The sequence below is a fragment of the Geotrypetes seraphini genome, chromosome 1, assembly GCF_902459505.1.
Source record: "Geotrypetes seraphini chromosome 1, aGeoSer1.1, whole genome shotgun sequence".
NCBI lineage: Eukaryota > Metazoa > Chordata > Amphibia > Gymnophiona > Dermophiidae > Geotrypetes > Geotrypetes seraphini.
This window is the reverse complement of record NC_047084.1, coordinates 60,179,374-60,201,906: the sequence shown is the minus strand read 5'-3', so window position 1 is coordinate 60,201,906 and position 22,533 is coordinate 60,179,374. Positions and strand designations below refer to the sequence as shown.

Sequence of the window (22,533 nt, the reverse complement as noted above, 5' to 3'; positions counted from 1 at the left end):
GAGTTGGACTCTTTGTGGATTGTAAACTTCTATATTTGATAACTCTGAGCTTCCATCTGTATAAGCTGTATCTTTATACTTTTTGGCTTAATAAAAATAAGCATGGCCTTCAGTATGAGACATTTATTTAGCATACGCAGGCACATGGCCAAATTTGTATGCACTGCCTAAGGTGTACACGCAAATTAATTGGTTGATGGCTTTTTAACCGCTGCTTGATGTTAATTGGTACTCATTAAAATTTGAACACGCAGCTAGCTGCATGCTTTTCTATAAATGCAGAACTTGTACATGTGCTCGATGCATAATTATGACCAGTGCAGCTACAATCTTCAGAAGCCTCTGTGGTGACTAGCTTCACTTGAGCCACTCTGCCCATGATGCACCTAACTCTTCATAGGCCTCAAATACTCATGAAACACATTTTTGAAAAAAAAAAAAACAAAACTCACAATAATCCATATCCAAAAAGTACTTAGCTTGAAAAAGTGTCTCTCTTATTAGAGACTTGGTCAGATAGCTCAAGTGCAGGGCACTAACTCCCATAGCACATAACCCAAAGAGGGTAGAGAATGACACTGGGACATATTTTTCCCCGTCCCTGCGAGTTTTGTTGCTGTCCTTGTCCCTGCCCCATTCCCATAAGCTCTACCTTAACCGCACAAGTCTCGAACACTTATGATTTTAAAGTGTTTAAGCCTTTTTCAGATGAGGACAGAGCTTGCAGGAATGGGACAGAGACAGGAAAAGAACTCATTGGGTCGGGATGGGAAAATGAATTCCTGTGGGGACAGGGAACAAAAAATATTTGTCCACGTCATTCTCCAGGTATGATCATGGAAGGGCCATAGGCAAGTCAAGAGCGTTCCAAAAGGAAAAGTGCATAGTTATAGAATACCAGGTATGTATGCTTGAGCACCAGCATTTATATTAGGTTTCAGCAACCCTATGTCTGGTGAACTGGCGCTACCCACTTGACTATTCTAAAAGAGTGCTTAGCGCTGAATTTTTTGGGTGCTCATTTTTGATGACCCCCCCTTTAGTTCATCAACAATAGTGTTCACCTCCAAGTATACACCAATACTGTTACCAGCTAAAACACTTTACTTTTCTTCTGAGCCTCAGCACTACCACTCCACTGCTTCAATAAACTTTCATGGTGGTGAGCTTTATGTGGCAAATTGTCACTGGCTCGATCTATAATTTTCTATAATTTTTTCTTTTAGTGCTCAAACTCATACATTTTTTTCTTAATAAATATGTCTTTTTTTTCTTAATATTTTCTCAAGTATCATTTATATATTGTATTCATATAAATAATTTATCTTAGCATATTTCTTCTTCATTCATATTTTATACTCGGCCCGGGAAGGCTGGACATGCACAAATAGCAGTGAGTGGGCATGTTTTATCAATTTGTTTTTAGTAGACAGGTTTTAAATTTGTTTACATCTGTTAAGTTCCTTCCGAGCAATAATCTGAAAATCTAGTTTGAGGTAGGAGTGGTTGGACTTGCTAGTTCCTTTATTTTTTTTGCTCGATATTTACGTGCCTTTCAATGATAATAGTAAAACAGAGATGCCATTCATCAATGTTTGAAGCAACTGCTCTGGTTTAGAAATCTGTTGCATTACCATTAATATCTATTAATACCTACACAAAACAAGTCATCTTATTACAGTTACTTGCCACTGTCCTACAACTAGACATATGTAGCTGGAGTAGCACAAGTTTCAAGTTTACTAACAGCAGCATCAATCAAGATTTCAGCCTCAGATACCAACTATTCACACAGCTTTCAAAAATACTTAGGGCCCAATATTCATAGCAAGATTTAAGTGGGCAAGAAAGGCTCTATCCCACTAAAATCACAGTGACCCACCCAACTGCCAGTATTCGGCAGCACTAAACAGGGAAGTGCTGCTGAATATCGTCTCTGACTGCCCATGTTAGTAGGGGCAGCACAAGGGATACCAGCACTCACACAGCTAAGTGGTTAAATTTAGGACTGCTCAAAAGCTGTCTTAAATTCATCCTCTTCCAAAACTGAATATCAGCCAAGACCTGCATAACTAGTTTTGCATTTCAAATCCTCCAGACTCCTCTCACGCAATTAATCACATAAAGTCCTTCACATTTCCTCCTATATAGCACAGTTACTTACCGTAACAGGTGTTATCCAGGGACAGCAGGCAGATATTCTTAACGCATGGGTGACGTCACCGACGGAGCCCCGATACGGACACTTTTAACTAGAAAGTTCTAGATGGCCGCACCGCGCATGCGCGAGTGCCTTCCCGTCCGACGGAGGAGAGCGTGATCCCCAGTTAAGATAAGCCAGCTAAGAAGCCAACCCGGGGAGGAGGGTGGGTCGTAAGAATATCTGCCTGCTGTCCCTGGATAACACCTGTTATGGTAAGTAACTGTGCTTTATCCCAGGACAAGCAGGCAGCATATTCTTAACGCATGGGTGACCTCCAAGCTAACAGAGAGGGAGGAGGGATGGTTGGCCATTAGGAAAATAAATTTTGTAACACAGATTGGCCGAAGTGTCCATCCCGTCTGGAGAAGGCATCCAGACAATAGTGAGTAGTGAACGTGTGAACTGAGGACCAAGTGTCAGCCTTGCAGATTTCCTCGATGGGCGTGGAATGGAGGAAAGCCACAGAAACAGCCATAGCTCTGACCCTGTGGGCCGTGACAGCACCTTCCAGTGAGAGACCGGCCCGAGCATAACAGAACGCAATGCAGGCAGCAAGCCAGTTAGAAAGCGTCCGTTTAGAAACAGGGTGCCCCAGACGGTTGGGGTCAAAGGACAAAAAGAGTTGAGGTGAAGAGCGGTGAGCCCTGGTACGGTCCAGGTAGTATGCAAGGGCCCGCTTACAGTCTAGCGTGTGTAACGCCTGTTCCCCAGGATGAGCATGGGGTTTAGGGAAAAAGACAGGCAATACAATGGACTGGTTGAGGTGGAAGTCCGAGACCACCTTGGGAAGGAATTTAGGGTGGGTACGCAGAACCACCTTGTCATGGTGAAAAATAGTAAAAGGTGGGTCGGCAACCAGTGCATGCAACTCACTAACCCTCCTGGCAGAGTGAAGTAGTGGCAAGAGGCTCAAACGGAGGTTTCATGAGGGCTGATAAAACCACATTCAGGTCCCAGACGACAGGAGGAGGCTTCAGAGGTGGTTTGACATTGAAGAGGCCTCTCATGAACCGGGAAACCAGTGGATGAGCCGTGAGAGGTTTTCCGAGGATAGGCTCATGAAACGCAGTGATGGCACTGAGGTGGACTCTGATTGAGGTAGACTTGAGGCCAGTGTCGGACAGAGAGAGCAAATAGTCCAGTACAGTTTCCACCGCCAATGAGGTGGGGTCGTGGTGATGCAGGAGACACCAAGAGGAGAACCTGGTCCACTTCTGATGGTAACATTGGAGGGTGGCCGGTTTCCTGGAGGCATCCAAAATGCGACGGACAGGCTGAGACAGATTCTCTGGAGAGGTCAGCCCGAGAGAAACCAAGCTGTCAGGTGGAGCGATGACAGATTGGGATGTAGTAGAGACTGATGCTGCTGCGTAAGTAGAGTAGGAAACACAGGAAGAGGAATGGGCTCCCTGGAGCTGAGCTGGAGCAGGAGGGAGAACCAGTGTTGGCGAGGCCACCGAGGAGCGATGAGAATCATGGTGGCTCTGTCCCTGCGGAGTTTGAATAGCGTCCGCAACATTAGAGGCAGTGGAGGAAAGGCATAGAGGAACCGATCCATTCAGTCGAGCAGGAATGCATCCGGGGTCAGACGATGAGGAGAGTAGAGTCTGGAGCAGAACTGGGGCAGCTGATGGTTGTGAGGAGCTGCAAAGAAGTCCACCTGAGGAGTGCCCCAGAGAGCAAAGATGGAGTGGAGTGTGGGAGGATCCAAGGTCCACTCGTGAGGTTGAAGGATGCGGCTGAGGTTGTCGGCCAGGGAGTTCTGTTCGCCCTGGATATAGACGGCCTTGAGGAAGAGACTGCGGGCCGTGGCCCAGGTCCAGATGCGGATGGCCTCCTGACAGAGGAGGGGAGATCCGGTGCCGCCTTGCTTTTTTATGTAGTACATGGCGACTTGGTTGTCTGTGCACAGGAGAAGAACCTGAGGATAGAGAAGATGCTGGAAGGCCTTGAGAGCATAGAACATGGCCCTGAGTTCCAGGAAATTGATGTGATGTTGACGCTCCTGAGGGGTCCAGAGTCCCTGGTGCGAAGATCTCCCATGTGAGCTCCCCATGCATAGGGGGAGGCATCTGTGGTTATGATCATGGAGTGAGGGGGTAGATGAAAGAGTAGACCCCTGGAAAGATTTGAGGAGTTCAACCACCATTGAAGAGATTGCTGAAGAGACGATGTCACAGAGATGGGATGAGAAAGAGGATCCGTGGTCTGTGACCATTGGTTGGCTAGAGTCCATTGAGGTGTCCTGAGGTGGAGTCGTGCCAGAGGAAGCACATGGACTGTCGAGGCCATATGGCCCAGGAGGACCATCATTTGCCGAGCCGGAATAGAGCGACAAAGGAGCACCTGATGGCAGAGATGGAGCAGGGTTCGTTGGGGAGAAACGCCCTCATCAGAGTGGTGTCGAGGACGGCACCAATGAACTGAAGTCGCTGTGTGGGGAGGAGATGTGACTTGGGGTAGTTGATCTCGAACCCCAGGAGATGGAGGAAAGAGATGGTGTGTTGAGTGGCTTGTAGCACAAGCGGAGACATAGGAGCTTTCACCAACCAATCGTCCAAGTATGGGAACACCTGGAGGTTGTGAGACCTGAGGAAGGCCGCCACCACAATAAGGCACTTGGTGAACACCCTGGGCGATGATGCGAGGCCAAAGGGTAGCACTTTGTACTGATAGTGGTGGTGGTGTACCTGAAATCGGAGGTAGCGACGTGAAGTCAGATGGATTGGAATGTGAGTGTAGGCCTCTTTGAGGTCTAGGGAACATAGCCAGTTGTGATGAGAGAGAAGAGGGTAAAGTGTGGCAAGGGAGAGCATCCTGAATTTTTCCTTGACCAGACACTTGTTGAGGTTCCGAAGATCGAGGATGGGACGGAGGTCTCCTGTCTTCTTGGGAACCAGGAAGTAGCGGGAGTAGAATCCCTGACCCCTTTGGTCTGGGGGTACCTCTTCGATGGCATTGAGAAGAAGAAGGGATTGGACCTCCCTCAGGAGGAGTGGGGATTGAGAGGAGTGAGAAACAGACTCTATGGGAGGATTGTCTGGTGGAAGAGTCTGGAAGTTGAGAGAGTAGCCGTGGCAAATGATGTTGAGGACCCACAGGTCTGATGTAATGACCTCCCAACGGTTGAAGAAGAGTTGAAGGCGGCCTCCTATCGGCTGAGGAAGAGGCAATGATGGCGGGAGACTGGCTATGCCCTGGAGAAAAGAGTCAAAAGGGCTGAGATGGTTTTAAATGTGGGAGAGGCTTGGCAGGTTGGTGAGACTGTAAACGTGCCTGAGTTTGGTGCTGCTGACGAGGTCGGCGAGGCTGTTGTTGCTGAGGCGGGTTGAGAGGTCTGGCCGAGAACCTGCGTTGGTAGGAAGACTGCTGTTTGTAGGGGCGAGCAGGTGGAGTCTTCTTTTTAGGTTTGATTAGGGTATCCCACCTGGTCTCGTGTGCTGATAGTTTCTGGGTAGTTGAGTCCAGGGACTCCCCGAATAGTTCATCACCAAGACAAGGTGCTTTAGCCAGGCGGTCTTGGTGATTAATGTCGAGGTCAGAAACTCTCAGCCAGGCCAAGCGCCTCATGGCAACAGCCATGGCAGATGCTCGAGAGGTCAGCTCAAAAGAGTCATAAATGGATCGCACCATAAATTTCCGGAGTTGGAGCAAACTGGAGATTTGTTGTTGGAAAACCGGGATCTTACGCTCAGGGATGTACTTTTGTAAGGAGGAGAGTTGTTGCACCAAATGCTTCATATAGAAGGAGAAGTGGAAGGTGTAATTATTAGCCCTGTTGGCAAGCATGGAATTCTGATAAAGGCGCTTGCCAAATTTATCCATTGTTCTGCCCTCTCTGCCAGGAGGGGTGGAGGCATAAACACTGGGGCCCTGGGTTTTCTTCAAGGTGGACTCCACTAGAAGGGATTCATGGGGTAGTTGAGGTTTGTCGAACCCCGGGATAGGAATGACCTTGTATAAACTATCCAGTTTTCAAGGGGCACCCGGTACCGTGAAAGGATTTTCCCAGTTTTTGTAAAAAGTTTCCCGTAAGATGTCATGGACGGGTAACTTTAAAAATTCTTTGGGAGGTTGTTCGAAGTCCAGGGCTTCCAGGAAAGCCTGGGACTTCTTAGAGTCGGATTCCAAAGGGATCGACAGAGCCGCCGACATTTCCCTGAGAAATTTTGTGAATGAGGACTGTTAAGGTTTGGAACTGGTATCGACCATCGATGGTTCCTCATCCGTTGAGGAAGCCTCATCATCGGTACTGGGTGGGGATTCTTCCCATAAGTCCGGGTCCCTGACGTCGGTGTGCGCAGGACGGGACGGTGGTGCGGACGGCTCAGTGTGGCGAGTCTTAGAGAGAGATTTGCCAGAGCGCATCGAGACGGTACCGGGGGAGGAAGATCGATGCCGGTCCTGGTCTCGGGGGGACTGGTGTCGGTCTCGATGTCGGGGAGGGTCGGCATCAGAGCGTGTTTGTACTGGAGGATTAAGTGGTTCAGCCGCGAGTACCGGCATGGAGGTGTTCAACGGTACCGATGGTGTCGACACCGGCGGTATGGTGCGAGGCTCGGGCCGGTCTGGTACCGGAAGGAGTGGGGCCAAAATTGCGGGCAACAAGTGCTGGAGTTGCTGTTGCAGTTGCTCTTGCAATTGGCTTTGGAGTATGGCCGCAATGCGGTCGTCCAGAGGGGGCACCGGTACCGCTTTTTTCTTTGTCGGTACCATAGGTGCCGCTCCATGCCCCGGCGATGAGGATGCCGATGACGAGGCACTCACCGAAATCGGGGCGGAGCGTTTGCGGGGTCGGCGTGATGCCGGGAGGACCGGCGTCGCAGGTGTGGCAGGAGGGCGCTCAAGGGAAGTGGAAGGCTTCTTAGCCGGCTTACCTGGTGCCAGCAACCCCGAGGAAGGATCAGGCGTCATCGAAGTAGTCGGTGCAGACTTTTGCGGCGCCGTTGACGGCGCGGCCGATTCCATGGCAGATCCGATACCGAAAAGGATATTCTGTTGGATCTGTCTATTTTTCAAAGTACGTTTTTTGAGAGTAGCACAGCGGTTGCAGGTGTCAGCCCGATGCTCTGGACCCAGGCACTGTAGGCACCAATTGTGCGGGTCAGTGAGAGATATCGGGCGTGCACACCGCTGGCACTTCTTAAAGCCCGGCTGAGGGGGCATGAAGGGGAACACGGCCTCTGCAAAATCAAAACCGGAGGCCTGTATGGTGGCAACAAGCCCCGCCGGGGCCGGCCCGAAAAATAAAGAAAAAACAAAGTTTTTTTTTTTTTTTTGCAAGTTAGAACGAAAAACGAAATCCTAAGGAAAAAGAACAAAAAAAGGAAGAAAATAGCGCGAGAGGGAAGGCAAAAACAGATTTCAACAGCCGTTGAAAGCACATGCGTCTTCTTCGCTCCGCGGAAACGAAGAAACTGGGGACCACGCTCTCCTCCGTCGGGCGGGAAGGCACTCGCGCATGCGCGGTGCAGCCATCTAGAACTTTCTAGTTAAAAGTGTCCGTACCGGGGCTCCGTCGGTGACGTCACCCATGCGTTAAGAATATGCTGCCTGCTTGTCCTGGGATAAAGCGCAATATATACATAATAAACAAATAGCACAGTTACTTACCGTAACAGGTGTTATACAGGGACAGCAGGCAGATATTCTTGACTGATGGGCGACGGCACCGACGGAGCCCCGGTACGGACAATTTTAGAGTGATTGCACTCTAAGAACTTGGAAAGTTCTAGTAGGCCGCATCGCGCACGCGCGAGTGCCTTCCCGCCCGACAGAGGCGCGCGGTCCCCAGATAGGATAAGCCAGCTAAGAAGCCAACCCGGGGAGGTGGGTGGGACGCAAGAATATCTGCCTGCTGTCCCTGGATAACACCTGTTACGGTAAGTAACTGTGCTTTATCCCAGGACAAGCAGGCAGCATATTCTTGACTGATGGGTGACCTCCAAGATAACAAAAAGAGGGATGGAGAGAAGGTTGGCCATTAGGAAAACAAATTTTGCAAAACAGATTGGCTGAAGTGTCCATCCCGTCTGGAGAATGCATCCAGACAATAATGAGATGTAAAAGTATGAACTGAGGACCAAGTAGCAGCTTTGCAGATTTCCTCTATAGGAGTGGAACGGAGGAAAGCCACAGATGCTGCCATAGCTCGAACTCTATGGGCCATGACAGAACCTTCCAGTGTCAGTCCGGACTGAGCATAACAGAATGAAATGCACGCTGCAAGCCAATTTGACAACATACGTTTAGAAACAGGACGTCCCAATTTATTCAGATCAAAGGACAGAAAGAGTTGGGGAGATGATCTGTGGGGCTTAGTATGCTCTAAATAGTAAGCTAGAGCCCGCTTACAGTCCAAAGTATGCAGAACCTGTTCTCCAGAATGAGAGTGAGGTTTCAGAAAGAAGACAGGCAGAACAATGGATTGGTTGAGATGGAATTCAGAGACAACCTTAGGGAGAAACTTTGGATGTGTACGCAGAACCACCTTGTCATGATGAAAGACTATAAAAGGTGGATCCGCAACTAGTGCATGTAGCTCACTGACCCTCCTGGCAGAGGTTAGAGCGATAAGGAAGACCACTTTCCAAGTAAGAAACTTGAAAGGAGCTGTAGCCAAAGGTTCAAACGGAGGCTTCATTAAGGCGGAGAGAATCACATTAAGATCCCAGACTACAGGGGGAGCTTTAAGAGGTGGTTTCACTTTGAAAAGACCCCGCATGAATCTGGAAACCAAAGGATGAGCTGAAAGGAGTTTTCCATGAACTGGCTCATGAAAAGCAGCAATAGCACTGAGGTGGACTCTGATGGAAGTAGACTTGAGACCAGAGTCAGACAAAGAAAGAAGGTAATCCAATAAGGTCTCCACTGCAAGGGACGTAGGATTATGATGATGAAGAAGACACCAGGAAGAAAATCTTGTCCACTTCTGATGGTAACATTGCAGAGTGGCAGGTTTCCTGGAGGCATCCAGAATAGAACGAACGGGCTGAGACAAAAGAGTATCATTCGAAGTCAGCCCGAGAGATACCAAGCTGTCAGGTGCAGAGACTGGAGGTTGGGATGCAGAAGGGTCTCCTGATGCTGTGTAAGCAGAGAAGGAAACAATGGAAGAAGAATAGGCTCCCTGGAACTGAGTTGAAGTACAAGGGAGAACCAATGTTGCCTGGGCCATCGTGGAGCGATGAGAATCATGGTGGCCTGTTCCCTCTTGAGCTTGAACAAGGTTCGCAACATGAGAGGTAGCGGAGGGAAAGCATACAGGAACAGATTGGACCAATCTAGGAGAAATGCATCTGCTACCAGACGGTGAGGAGAGTCTGGAGCAGAAGAGGGGCAGCTGGTGATTGTGAGGAGCTGCAAAGAGGTCTATCTGAGGAGTGCCCCACTGAGCGAAGATGGACTGTAGAGTTAAAGGATCGAGAGTCCACTCTTGAGGCTGGAGAATTCTGCTGAGTTTGTCGGCTAAGGAATTCTGTTCTCCCTGAATGTAGACAGCTTTCAGGAATAATTGGTGATCTGTGGCCCAAGCCCAAATCTTCTGGGCTTCCTGGTACAAGAGGCGAGAGCCTGTCCCACTCTGCTTGTTGATGTAGTACATCGCAACTTGATTGTCTGTGCATAGCAGGAGGACTTGAGGAAAGAGAAGATGTTGGAAGGCCTTGAGGGCATAAAACATCGCTCTGAGTTCCAGGAAATTGATGTGATGCTTCATTTCCTGGGCTGTCCAAAGTCCTTGAGTTTGGAACTCGTTCAAATGAGCCCCCCAGGCATAAGGGGAGGCGTCGGTGGTGATGACAAGTTGATGAGGAGGTAGATGGAACAGAAGACCTCTGGAGAGATTTGAGGACATCAACCACCATTGTAGAGACTGACGAAGAGATGATGTCACAAATATGTGTCGTGAGCAAGGATCCGTCGCTTGGGACCACTGGGTAGCTAGGGTCCATTGAGGAGTGCGCAGGTGAAGACGTGCGAAGGGTGTGACATGAACTGTGAAGGCTATGTGACCCAAGAGTATCATCATTTGCTTGACAGAGATGGAACGTTGAGGAAGCACCTGCTGACATAGAGATTGAAGAGTTTGAAGACAGTTGGACGGCAGGAACGCTCTCATGAGGACTGTGTCCAGCACCGCTCCAATGAATTGATGTCTCTGAGTGGGGATGAGATGGGATTTGGGTAGATTGATCTCAAACCCCAAAAGCTGAAGAAACAGGATGGTTTGGTTGGTGGCCAGGAGCACTGTCTGAGAGGAATTGGCCTTGATTAACCAGTCGTCCAGGTAAGGAAAGACCTGAAGGTGGTGAGAATGTAGAAAGGCAGCCACCACAATCGGACATTTGGTGAACACTCTTGGAGAGGAGGCAAGACCGAAGGGTAGCACCTTGTATTGGTAATGACAATGATTGATCATGAAGCAGAGGCCAGATTGACCGGTATGTGAGTATATGCCTCTTTGAGATCGAGGGAGCATAGCCAGTCGCCTTGATTGAGAAGAGGGTAAAGAGTGGCCAGAGAAAGCATCCTGAATTTCTCTTTGACCAAGCATTTGTTGAGATCGCGAAGATTTAGAATGGGTCTGAGATCTCCTGTTTTTTTGGGGACCAGAAAATAACGGGAGTAGAATCCCTGTCCCTTTTGATCTAGAGGAACTTCCTCTATGGCGTTCAGAAGGAGGAGGGATTGAACCTCTTGAAGAAGGAGGGAAGACTGAGGAGTGTTCAAAGCAGACTCTTTTGGCAGACTTTGGGTAGGAAGAGTCTGAAAGTTGAGAGAATAGCCGTGGCGGATGATGTTGAGGACCCACTGATCCGAGGTGATGATTTCCCAACGGCTTATGTAAAAAGCAAGGCGTCCTCCTATGGGTCGTGGAAGATGGGCAGATGGTACAACACTGGCTATGCCCTGGAGGACCAAGTCAAAAGGGTTGGGTAGACTTTTGTGGAAGAGGAGGCTTCACCTGTTGTTGCTGTGCTGGCCTAGGGGTTTGCCTTTGTTGTTGGCGCTGACACCTAGGCTGTTGAGGAGCCGGTGGCAAAGGATGAGCCACATAGCGGCGTTGGTAGGCCGATTGCTGCTGAAAAGGCCGGGCTGGTGGGGTCTTCTTTTTAGTTTTGAGGAGAGTATCCCACCTAGTCTCATGGGCAGAGAGCTTTTGGGTAGTGGAGTCCATGGATTCTCCAAAGAGCTCATCGCCTAGGCAAGGCGCATTAGCCAGTCGATCTTGATGGTTGACATCAAGTTCTGAGACTCTGAGCCATGCTAGACGACGCATGGCAACCGACATGGCCGTGGCTCGAGAGGTCAGTTCAAATGTGTCGTAGATCGACCGGACCATGAATTTGCGAAGCTGTAGGAGAGATGAAGAAGTTTGGCGAAACGCAGATCTCTTGCGGTCAGGGAGGTACTTTTCAAAAGCAGTCAGATTTTGAATGAGATGCTTTAGATAAAATGAAAAATGAAAAGCATAATTCCCTGACCTGTTAGCCAACATTGCATTCTGAAACAACCTCTTGCCAAATTTATCCATGGCCTTACCTTCTCTGCCAGGAGGGACTGAGGCGTACACACTAGCTCCCGTGGATTTCTTTAAAGTGGATTCCACCAAGAGAGACTCATGTGGAAGTTGTGGTTTGTCAAAGCCAGGAATGGGGATGACTTTATATAAGGAGTCCAGTTTACGAGGGGCTCCTGGGATGGTTAAAGGCGTCTCCAGATTCTTGTAAAAAGTCTCTCTCAAGATATCATGGAGAGGCAATTTCAGAAATTCCCTTGGAGGCTGGTCAAAATCCAGTGCATCAAGAAACGCTTTGGATTTTTTGGACTCAGCCTCCAAGGGAATAGAGAGAGAGTCACACATCTCTTTCAGAAATGAGGTGAAAGAGGTTGCATCTGGTTTAGAGGATGGATCTAAAGCAGAAGGATCCTCGTCACCAGATGAACATTCCCCCTCAGAGAGAAGAGGCTCTTCGGAGTCACCCCACAGATCAGGATCCCTAACTTGGAAGCTGCGGTCCCGGGACTCCGGTGTGGAGGGTTCCAGGTGTCGAGTTTTGTGTGTCGACTTACCCGACCTCTGGGAAACGGTACCGGGAGATGTTAAGGTCTGTGTCGAAGTTTGCACAGCCTGATGTAAAGACCGTGGTTCCGGTGCTAAGATCGGCATGGATACCGATGAAGCAGAATGTACTGGTACCGACAAAGTGGATGCCGATAAAAGGGGCTGCTCCACTGTCGGTACCGGTGGCTCAGACCGGACCGGGACTGGAAGGCTCGGTTTCAAAAGTGCGGGAAGGAGCTGTTGTAGCTGCTCCTTGAGTTACACCTGCAGGACGGCAGCAATTCGCTCGTCCAGCGAAGGCACCAGTACCGCTTTTTTCTTCTGCGGTACCTGCGGTGCCGCTCGACGCTCCGAAGAGGAGGAACCCGAGGTCGAGGGGCTCACCTCAATCGGTGCGGAGCGCTTCCGCGGGCGCCTCGAGGTCGGCAGGACTGGGCTCGCTGCTACTGAGACCGGAGGACGCTCCAGCGAGGAAGGCTTCTTAGCCGGCTTACCTGAAGGGTGCGATGCCGGCGCGGTGTCGACGAGGTGGGTGCCGACTGAGACGGGGCCGATGTCGGTGCCGCAGGATCAGACATATCGGCACCAAATAATAACCGTTGTTGGATCTGACGGTTTTTTAAAGTTCTCTTTTTTAAAGTGGCACAGAGGGTGCAGGTGGAGGCCCGATGGTCAGGACCCAGGCACTGTAAGCACCAGTTGTGCAGGTCGGTAAGAGAAATGGGCCTCGCACACCGCTGGCACTTCTTAAACCCGGGTTGGGGGGGCATGAACGTGAAAACGGCTTCTGCCAAATCGAAGGCCAAGGCTTCGATGGTGGCAACAGGCCCCGCCGGGGCGAAACTGAAAGAAATGAAAAAACAAGGTTTTTTGGGGTTTTTTTTTTTTTAAATAAAGAAAAGAAGAAAGAAAATGAAGGAAATATTTCCTCAAAGGTTTACGCGAGCGGGAAGGCGATACCGAAAAATTCTTTCAACAGCCATTGAAAGAGACGCGTCTTCTTAGCTCCACGGAAACTAAGAAACTGGGGACCGCACGCCTTTGTCGGGCGGGAAGGCGCGTGCGCGGTGCAGCCTACTAGAACTTTCCAAGTTCTTAGAGTGCAATTACTCTAAAATTGTCCGTACCGGGGCTCCGTCGGTGCCGTCACCCATCAATCAAGAATATGCTGCCTGCTTGTCCTGGGATAATCTCCAAATTGATACATTTCAATTCAATTTTCCCATAGAAAGGTGGTATATCAAATCCCCTTACTAAACTAAAAATAAATTTCTTACTTTTATTGTCTGGTGATTTTATTTTTCTAATCATATCGTTCCACATCTCTGTTTTGCTTCCCTCTGCTCTATTCATTCTTTTTTCTCCTCTTTACTTCCTACTCTAATCCATCTTTCATGATCAACTTTTCTTCCATTTGCCTTCCTCCTTTTCAAATCTGTCTGGTTTCCATCTCTTCTTTTCTCTTTCCTGCCATTCATTCATGGACATCATCACCCTCCCCCTTCCATGGGTACCCTTTCTTCCCTTTCCCCACCACTCTGTGATCACCATAATTACTTGAAATCTATCTAGGCACTTGGGACCTGGATTGGCCACTGTTGGAAACGGGCTCCTGGGCTTGATGGACCTTCGGTCTGTCCCAGTATGGCAATTCTTATGTTCTTATTTTTCTCCTTCCCTCCTCTATCACTAATTCCCTCGTTTGTTTTTTTTCAATCCATATTTCCAGAAATCTGACCTTCTCAAACATCACTCTATCCTCCCCATCTGAACCTTTTGCGCAGCAAGTCTTCCTGTGATCCTACACTCTCTCTCCCTTCCCTGTCCCCGTGGTCAGGTCATCTTTCTCTCCTCCCTCCCGTTTGTGGCGTGGTCGCATCACCTTACTCTCTTTCCCTCCCTACTTTCATAACCTGCCAGCAGTATTAGCAATTAAAACAGAGCACTGCCGGCAGGCTAGCTGGCTCCACAGCCTTTCAAGGTCTCTTCAGTCCCTGCTACAATGGAAAATGAAGTTACATCAGCTGTTCCAGTGTAGCAGGGACTGAAGAGACCGCAAGAGACTAAGCTGGTTAGCCTGCCGGCAGTGCTCTGCTTTAATTACTAACACTGCTGGCAGGCTATAAAAGGTTAGAATAAGGGGACCATGGTGAGCGGCAATAATGGCAGCTCTCAAAGGGGGGGGAAGGGGCAGCAGTGACAACTCTCCAGCTCACTGTGACCAGCTTTGAGGGAGGAAGTGGCAGCAATGACACTTTCCGGCAGCAGTGAGGATGGCAGAGGCAGTGATGGCAAATGGCTGAACCTCCTCAAACATTCCAACCACGTCCTCTGATATAATTTCTGGTGGCGGTGCACCAGAAATATAGGGAAGGAAGGCAAGCTGTGACTGTCCATTGAGAATCCTAGGGACTAAGGTAGGCCAGACTGCACCAAACCGCATTAACGTGTCAAAATGATACAGTATAAGAATTTATTTGGGAACAGTCAAATTTCCCAAGACATTACAATTATTTGGATTTTTAGATTTATTACTTACCTTTCTCAAATCTGAGCTTTTCCCTACCTAAGACGGCTTACAATCTAAGCTGCATCTGAGGCAACGGAGAGCGAGATGACTTGCCCAAGGTGTCAAAGTTTAACTGGGCCTACACCCTGTCTTTCTCCTCACCTGTCTTGTAAATTGCTGCCTTCAATGAATCCTTGCCTCCCTGGTGCTAGAAGATTAATTAAGTGGGATTTGAACCCTGGTTCTCAATCCACTGCTCTAACCGTTAGGCTACCCCCTCCTCTCTACTGTATATTTGGCAATTACATATATAAGGCCAATTTGATATATTAATTTTGTTATGCCAACTTCTTTGTAGAAGTCCAAATGGTAATTCCATAATTGAAATGCCATACAAAATTAAGAAAAACAAACAAACCAAAAAACCTTTCCTCTTCAGATTCATCTTATGAATAGGAGAAGGTGATCTGTTAAGGTCACTTATCACCAACTCCTTTTAGATGTATACCTCTTATTTAAAAACACTACTAAAAATTCAGGTTTTATCATTGTTAAGAATGAAGTAAGTTCAACCTTAACAGCCTACCTATGATCATGCTTTGGAGAAGGCATGCTTTAACTGATCAGTAAAGATTTCTATTTTATTACTTCATTAATGGCGTTTGAATGGACAGCATCTATGCTGGCTTCCAAAGGTCTGTCCTCCAGCAGGCAATGACGAGCATACTGCCGCCTATGCTTCTCATCCACCCGCACCAGGTACCAGGTGCCAGTAAAGAGATCCTCCACTGAACCTTGAGGAATATAATTAGCTGCAGAACCAAACAAAATAAAGAAATACAAAAGAACATAAGGATGTAGGCCAATAAAGAAAAAAAAAGAAACAGGTTATTTAGTACTAGTCACCTTCATCCTGTCTGTCCCTTCCCACATCTAGGCTAGCATACAACAAAAAAGAAAGCACATGTGTAGAGTGAACAGAACCAAGAAAGTTAGGGTTCTCCCATCAATACTCTGTAACCTAGGGTAAGTTGCTCTGTCCTCCATTAATCCAGGTACCAATTTAGACTGTTACATACCTGGGCAGGGAGCTACTTATTCTACTCTATGACCCCTCCCCTCCATCCTCTGCTTTTTTTTTTTTGCCTACAAGCAGTACATAAATTTTGCATACCTCTGTCTCCCCATTTGCTTCTTTGCCATTTTCTCTCCCCATGCCCCTCCATCCTCCACACAGTCTTTCTTATATGTAACCCCCTGGCCTACACCCTGTCTTTCTCCTCACCTGTCTTGTAAATTGCTGCCTTCAATGAATCCTTGCCTCCCTGGTGCTAGAAGATGAATTTCTCAGGTTCTCTGCCAGTGTGAAATTCTCCAACAAGATCCCAGCTTTTCTGCCACGACTGATTTAACCACAAGGCTGAGCTGTACTGCATTAAAGTTAATCTTGCAGTATCAAATCTCATGAGACTCGACACCACGGGAACAGCCTCAACTTCCAGTATCGTGCAGCTCAAGCTCCCAGTTAGACCAGCGTGGCAGGGAAATAGGGATCCCATCACAGGACTAGAGGGAGATTTTACAGGCCAAGAAAATGGGGTTGGCGGGCAGAGTTCTGGGCCCATGGGGTGGACAAGCCTGCTCTAAGTCATTTACAAAAGTACTTGAACTTACCGACTACAACCATACATACATATGTAGCAAGGTTGGAAAGAATTCTGGGTACTATGCTCTGATTCTTCCTCCACTTGTTTATCTCCCATCCTTTATAAATGCTACAAGACAGACCAGTCTTAGCTTAAATTTACTTACACTTAAGACTGCTGAGTGATCTGAAGTACTTTGCAAAGATCAGCTTCCGAGTAACTGCTTTCTCTCATGATCTATTTAAAAGCTGCTCTCTGCTGTTGGCACCAAGTTAAAAATGAGTTCCACCCCACTTAAGCAAATTCTCTAAATAATGCCAACATAAAATTTCTATGCAGGTAAGGCTTAAAATTTGCTGTCTGGGGTCCCATGTTTTGTTAAAATCATGTGCAAGGCCGTGTCTTCCTGTACACTCTTCCTTATCAATGCACTGAGGAAAAGAATATGAAGGTAGCCAAAATAAATCATGCTTTTAGATCTCTTCACTAGGATTACCACAGAAATGAAATTCAGCATGCAACTGATTTGCCTTGTGTGTGCCCGGGCGTTCAAGAGTCGTGTGTGTTAAACTCAACCTGTATGTTTAACTGCAAGATAGTTGATACCTAAATGATGTGTCTCTTCTCTAAGCTTCATATTTTCAGCAAAGACCTTTGGTGCAACACATTGCCTCGAGTCAAGGCGTACTTTGAGGTCAGACAGGCTAACCACCAGCTTATCTAAGGAAGAACCTGCAAAAAAGTTATTGAGAAATAAATAAAAGGATTATTAAATAATATAAATGGAGGTCAACGACACTAAATACATTTTTGTCTATGCTATTCATACGAATTGGAAGAACCACCACCTCTTCACAAATGACTGCAACAAAACATGACCTTTGAATATGGAGCAAGATAAGGCTTTTAATTACATATTTCAGCTCTTTAAAAGAAAGCCATACATAAATATCCTTTGGGCCACTATAGGAACAATATTCAAATTTTCATTATAAGCGAACCAAGCTAAAGGAAAGAAGTAGCAGTGAAGGATTCTGGAATTTTTGTTCTATCCTTCAAGACAGTTTCATCTAATCTCCAGATTGAGCCTTAAACAAAGAAGGATTACAGAATGACTCTCTTTGTCACAGTGCATACATTCCATAAGGTTTGCCATCTCAAACTTATGATATAAAACTAACCAGAAAACCATGTAGGTTAGATTAGTCTAAGGAATACTGAACTACCAATCACAAAAACTTGGTATTCCTATTATTCCCAGATCCAGATGCTGTGTCACTTTTAGGGCTGGAAGAAAAGAATGGCCATCCAAGAAACTATTAATTACAAGAACTGCCTTACAAATCAAAACCTACGTAGCACATTTAAAGGCCTGATGTACAAAGCTGTTTGCAAATTACTACCCCTATTTGTAATGTTTGACATTAGTATGCCAATGAGCTCCTGATTCATCTGCATTCCCCATAGCTAAATATTGCAAAATATTTAAATTGCATTTCTGGCTGTAGGAACACAAATTCTCCATAGCTAAATGTTGCAAAATATTTTAATTGCATTTCTGGCTGTAGGAACACAAAAAAAGCCCAAACTAGTCTATATCAAAAGCCCCTGCTCTCCCAGAACTTCATGACAATAGAAGGCTAGCAACCCCCATACCCAACCCCTTTTAGGACTCAATCTGAGGCACCAGGAACCTTATCCGATGTTAAGCCTCAAGGTAGCAAGTGGAGATTACACCGCTGTCACCATTTTTGTATGTCAAGATATCTGGGGGGAGGAGTGAGGACACTAGCCCACCAAAATTAGGGAAGTTCATGGGAAGCAAGTGGATCCTTTTCAGGCCATGGCTGCCAGAACCACCCTGCCAGACAGACTAGATGCCCAGGGTGGCATCACAGTTCTGGTGTGGCCACCATATGGCTGTTCAAGCACAGGCCTGCATTCAAATCCTCTCACCAAAAAGTTTGCATTAAAGGAGATGTGCTCAGCAGCTCTTGAGCACAGGTTTAGAATGTAAAACCATATACTGTGCTCATTTTGGCAAAAGCAGTCTCAAAAATTAGGCAGAGGTATGGCACAGTGATTGTTCTGCCTCTAGATTCCAGTCTATCCCTGGATTGTTGAAGTATCACATATGATAACTGCGTTGCCTCCCTTGCAGTTGCATTTAATCTCGTCCGTCATTTCTCCATCAATTTCTTCAGACTGCCCTGGGGGTCGGTAGTAGATGCCGATCTTCATTTCCAGTCCATTTGTTCCCGGAATTTTGACCCAAAGAGACTCTAACTTATCCATCTGTTGTAGCGTGTTCTCTCCAGTAGATTCAATTCCCTCTTTGACATATATGGCAACGCCCCCACCTTTTTGAGCCACTCTGTCTCTGCGGTATAGTTTGTATCCCGGTAGCACAGTGTCCCAGACGTTTTCCTCAGTCCACCATGTTTCCGTGATGCCAATGATGTCCACGTTATCTTTTTGTGCCATAGCTTCTAATTCACCCATCTTATTCCTTAGGCTCCTTGCGTTTGTGTGCATACACTTGAGTTTGCGGCCTGTTCCTTTCTTGCATTTCCTTCCTTCTTGTGTCCCTTTCAATCTGTCTTGCCTGTGATCCAGTAAGTCTTCCCCTCTATCTTTCTGCACGGTATTAGAGAATGACACGGTGAAAAAATTGGTCACCGTCACCGCCCCGTCCCCGTCTCACCATCCTCTGCACCGCCCCGTCACCGCCATTCCCTTCACCGCCCCGTCACCGCCACTGCCACCCCATTCACCGCCCCGTCACCGCCACTGCAACCCCATTCACCGCCCCGTCACCGTCACCGCTGCATATATAAAAGCCTCAAACGGGTACGATTTTAAATACTTTTCTTTAGCTACGGCTGCAAGTCTCCCCTCCCCCCAGCGATCACGGCAGGAGGGCACCCAACCCCTCCTGTAGACCCCCCCCAACGGCCCTCCCGACAATCGCAGCAGAAGGGTACCCAACCCCTCCTGCCGGTCCTCCCAATGGCCTCCCCTAAGATCGCCGGCAGGAGGGTACCCAACCCCTCCTGCTGGACCCCCCCCCAACGAACCCTCCCACCCCGGAACCCCCTTAGTCTTACTTTCCAAGTTGGACCAGACGGCTCCTCACACGTATGGCCAGCAGGCTTGCCTCCGTCCAAATGAGGCGGGCCCGCCCCTACCCTGCCCAACCCACAGGATCCTAGGGCCTGATTGGTCTAGGCACCTAAAGCTACTCCCGCTATAGGAGGGGCCTTAGGTGCTTGGGCCAATCAGGCCCTAGGATCCTGTGGGTTAGGCAGGGGAGGGGAGGGGCGGGCCCGCCTCATTTGGACGGAGGCAGGCCTGCTGGCCAGACGAGCGAGGAGCTGTCCGGTCCAACTTGGAAAGTAAGACTAAGGGTGGTGTTTCGGGATGGCGGGGTTTGTTGGGGGAGGGTCCGGCAGGAGGGGTTGGGCACCCTCCTATTGGCGATATAGGGGGCCGTTGGGGAGCCGGCAGGAGGGGTTGGGCACCCTCCTACCAGTGATCATAGGGGGGCTGTTGGGGAGCTGGCAGGAGGGGTTGGATATCCTCCTGCTGCGATCGTCGGGAGGGCCGTTGGGGGGGGGGGGTTGGGGTAGGCAGGAGGGGATGGGTACCCTCCTGCCGCGATCGTTGGGGAGGGCTGGTTCTGTCGGCATGAAGGGCTGAGCACCTTCCTGCCGGCGATCGTCGGGGGGGGGGGGCGGGTTCTATTGGCAGGAAGGGTTGATCTGACAAATGAGGAGCCAGTATATTGGGGGGCGGAGTCAATGCGGCAACGTGCAGGTGAAACACAGGTAAATAGCGGTTCCTAGAAGGGGGGACATTGGCCTGCGGGGACAAATCTATTCACCGTTTTTGCGGGCGGTGAAAGGATTTGTCCCCGCGTCTGCGGCGATTTGCTAATGAGGTCACCATAACCCGCAGCCAAACCGCAGCCACGCAGCGGTTCGCTGCGGGGATCGCTCCCCGTTCATTCTCTACACGGTATCCTCCGGGTATACCAGCTCCCAAACCATCGACTCTCTCTCTCGGTCGACTGTCGGCTTTCCCCTTCCTCCTAGTTTAAAAACTTCAACTTCTCTCTTGATGTTGCTTGCAACTCAAGTAGCCTCGTTCTGTCTCTGCTGAATAGCTTGCTCTTCCCTCAGACTTTTGAACCGCCCTAGAAACCTTACTATTTATAGAGATACCTTTCATGTTTAATTCCCACAAATTTCTCTTATAAATCTCCTCTACGGTGGCGCAGTCTCAGCTGCAGTGTGTGGTTGGCTTCCCAGTATATTGACACTAGTACCATACCCCCTCCCCCCTTATTATCATGCTGCGCTAGATGCTTTTAGCGTGGGCTGGCGAAGTAAGTGTCCCAATGCTCATAGGAATTCTATAAGCAACGGAGCAGTTACCGCACAGGCCCACACTAAAAATCTCTAGCGCAGCTTGATAAAAGGGACCATTAATGTCTTATCAATACTTTTCTCTACTTTCCTATTACGAATGGAATTCCTATTTTTTTCTCTCTTTCCATCTCAATTATTCTCTGATCTTCTCTATCCCGTCACCTTCATCTAAGGCTATTTTTATATTTTATGTAAACTGCTCTGAAAGCTATTGCTCTAGTGCAGTATATCAAATTTTGAATAAACGTGAACCTTGAAGTGGGAGGTGCTTCCCAGAGGGAGAAAGCAGATAAAGAATGCAGTAGGCAGCTGGTGAATCATACATATTCACACACAATATATTAGTGGCATTTCCTTGCAGTTGGAAACATATGTACTGTGTTCTAACCACATTTATTAACTCACCAGGTGTAGCATCCTGTGTTACTCTAAGTGAGTATAGTGAAGCTGCAAAACCAGATCCATAGGAAAACACGCCAATCTTCTGCCCTGCCAACTGCTCAGGAGAATACCTGAAGAGCAAAAAATTCATCTTCAGAAATGATGAATCAGAAAAACAGGGATCAATGTAAAACACTGATTCTTTAAAATACATGCTACTGCAGTGGTCTTCAATCAAGGCCCATGAGTCAATGGTGGCCCTCAGAGACCTCTTGGGCAGCCCGCATAGCCTTTACCAGATCCTACCCTCCAATGTTCCTTTTAAGCTGCATGGCCATACAGCCATTCAGTCCCACTTCGCAGCCGGTGGAGTCGGGAACAGCACCTTCTCCCTCTTGTACCACTCTCATCTTGTGGCACTGCTGCTGCTGCTGCTTTCCTGAAACAGCAACAGCAAACTGAAAGACTAGACGAGGGACCTTCCCATACATATTCACAGCTGCTGGCCTGCCCACTCCATCACTTCTCTGGGACAGAGCTGGCTGCCAGTCTGTTTCAGTTTGCTGCTGCTTCGGGAATGTGGGGTGGGTGGAAGAGAAGGGGACAGGTACTGGTGGAAATGGTTTGGGGTTGAGAGAAAGGGGGCAGATTCTGTATAGAAGTGGGAAGACAGATTCTAGATAGAACAGTGGAGAGAGAGAGGGTAGATGTTAGTGGGTGGGGTACAGAGAGGAAGAAGATGATGGTGGAACAGGGGAAGTGAAAGGAAATGGTGGATGGAAGGTGAGGGGGAGAGGGGGGACAATTGTATGGAAGGGGAGAGATACAAAGGGAAATATTGATGAAAGGGAATGGAAGAGTAAGCTATATAGGAGAGAGACAGAAGCATGGATAGAAGAGGGGAGAGACAGGAGTGAGATGAAGGGGGAAGTGAAAGGGGGGGATAGGGGGCAGACTGTATGGAAGGAGAAGAGAATGTGGAGACACTGGATGGAAAGGGGGAAGTGAAAGGGGGGGAGAGGGGGCAGACTGTATGGAAGGAGAAGAGAATGTGGAGACACTGGATGGAAAGGGGGATAATGTGTAGATGCTGTGATGTAAGGGGGCTAATGCTGGATGGATGAAGAGGGGAGAGAGAAAGGAGGAAGATAATGATGGAAGGGGGAAAAAGGGCATATATAGAAGCGGGAGAGAAAGATGGCAGAGTTAGTGAAAGACTGGGAATAAAGTGAAGTAAAATAGGAGAGCCAAGGTGAGGGAAAGAGATAGAAAGCTGGCAAATCATAAAAAAAGAGGGA

At 48.2% G+C, this 22,533-nt stretch overlaps 1 protein-coding gene across 5 annotated transcripts in view; it reads right to left on the bottom strand.

The window, feature by feature from the left end:
- Positions 1 to 22,533, bottom strand: part of HMGCS1 (3-hydroxy-3-methylglutaryl-CoA synthase 1) — a 69,978-nt gene that overhangs the window by 1,155 nt on the left and 46,290 nt on the right. For 4 of the 5 annotated variants that reach the window (XM_033931866.1, XM_033931885.1, XM_033931875.1 and 1 more), the window contains exons 7-9: positions 21,260 to 21,366; positions 17,031 to 17,156; positions 15,427 to 15,590 (exon numbers count right to left, since the gene is read on the bottom strand). In XM_033931866.1, coding sequence (XP_033787757.1) covers positions 15,427 to 15,590; positions 17,031 to 17,156; positions 21,260 to 21,366 — 397 coding nt within the window. Of the gene's footprint in view, positions 1 to 15,364; positions 15,591 to 17,030; positions 17,157 to 21,259; positions 21,367 to 22,533 lie in introns of all 5 variants that reach the window. The other variant, XR_004538203.1, reaches the window with a different exon arrangement.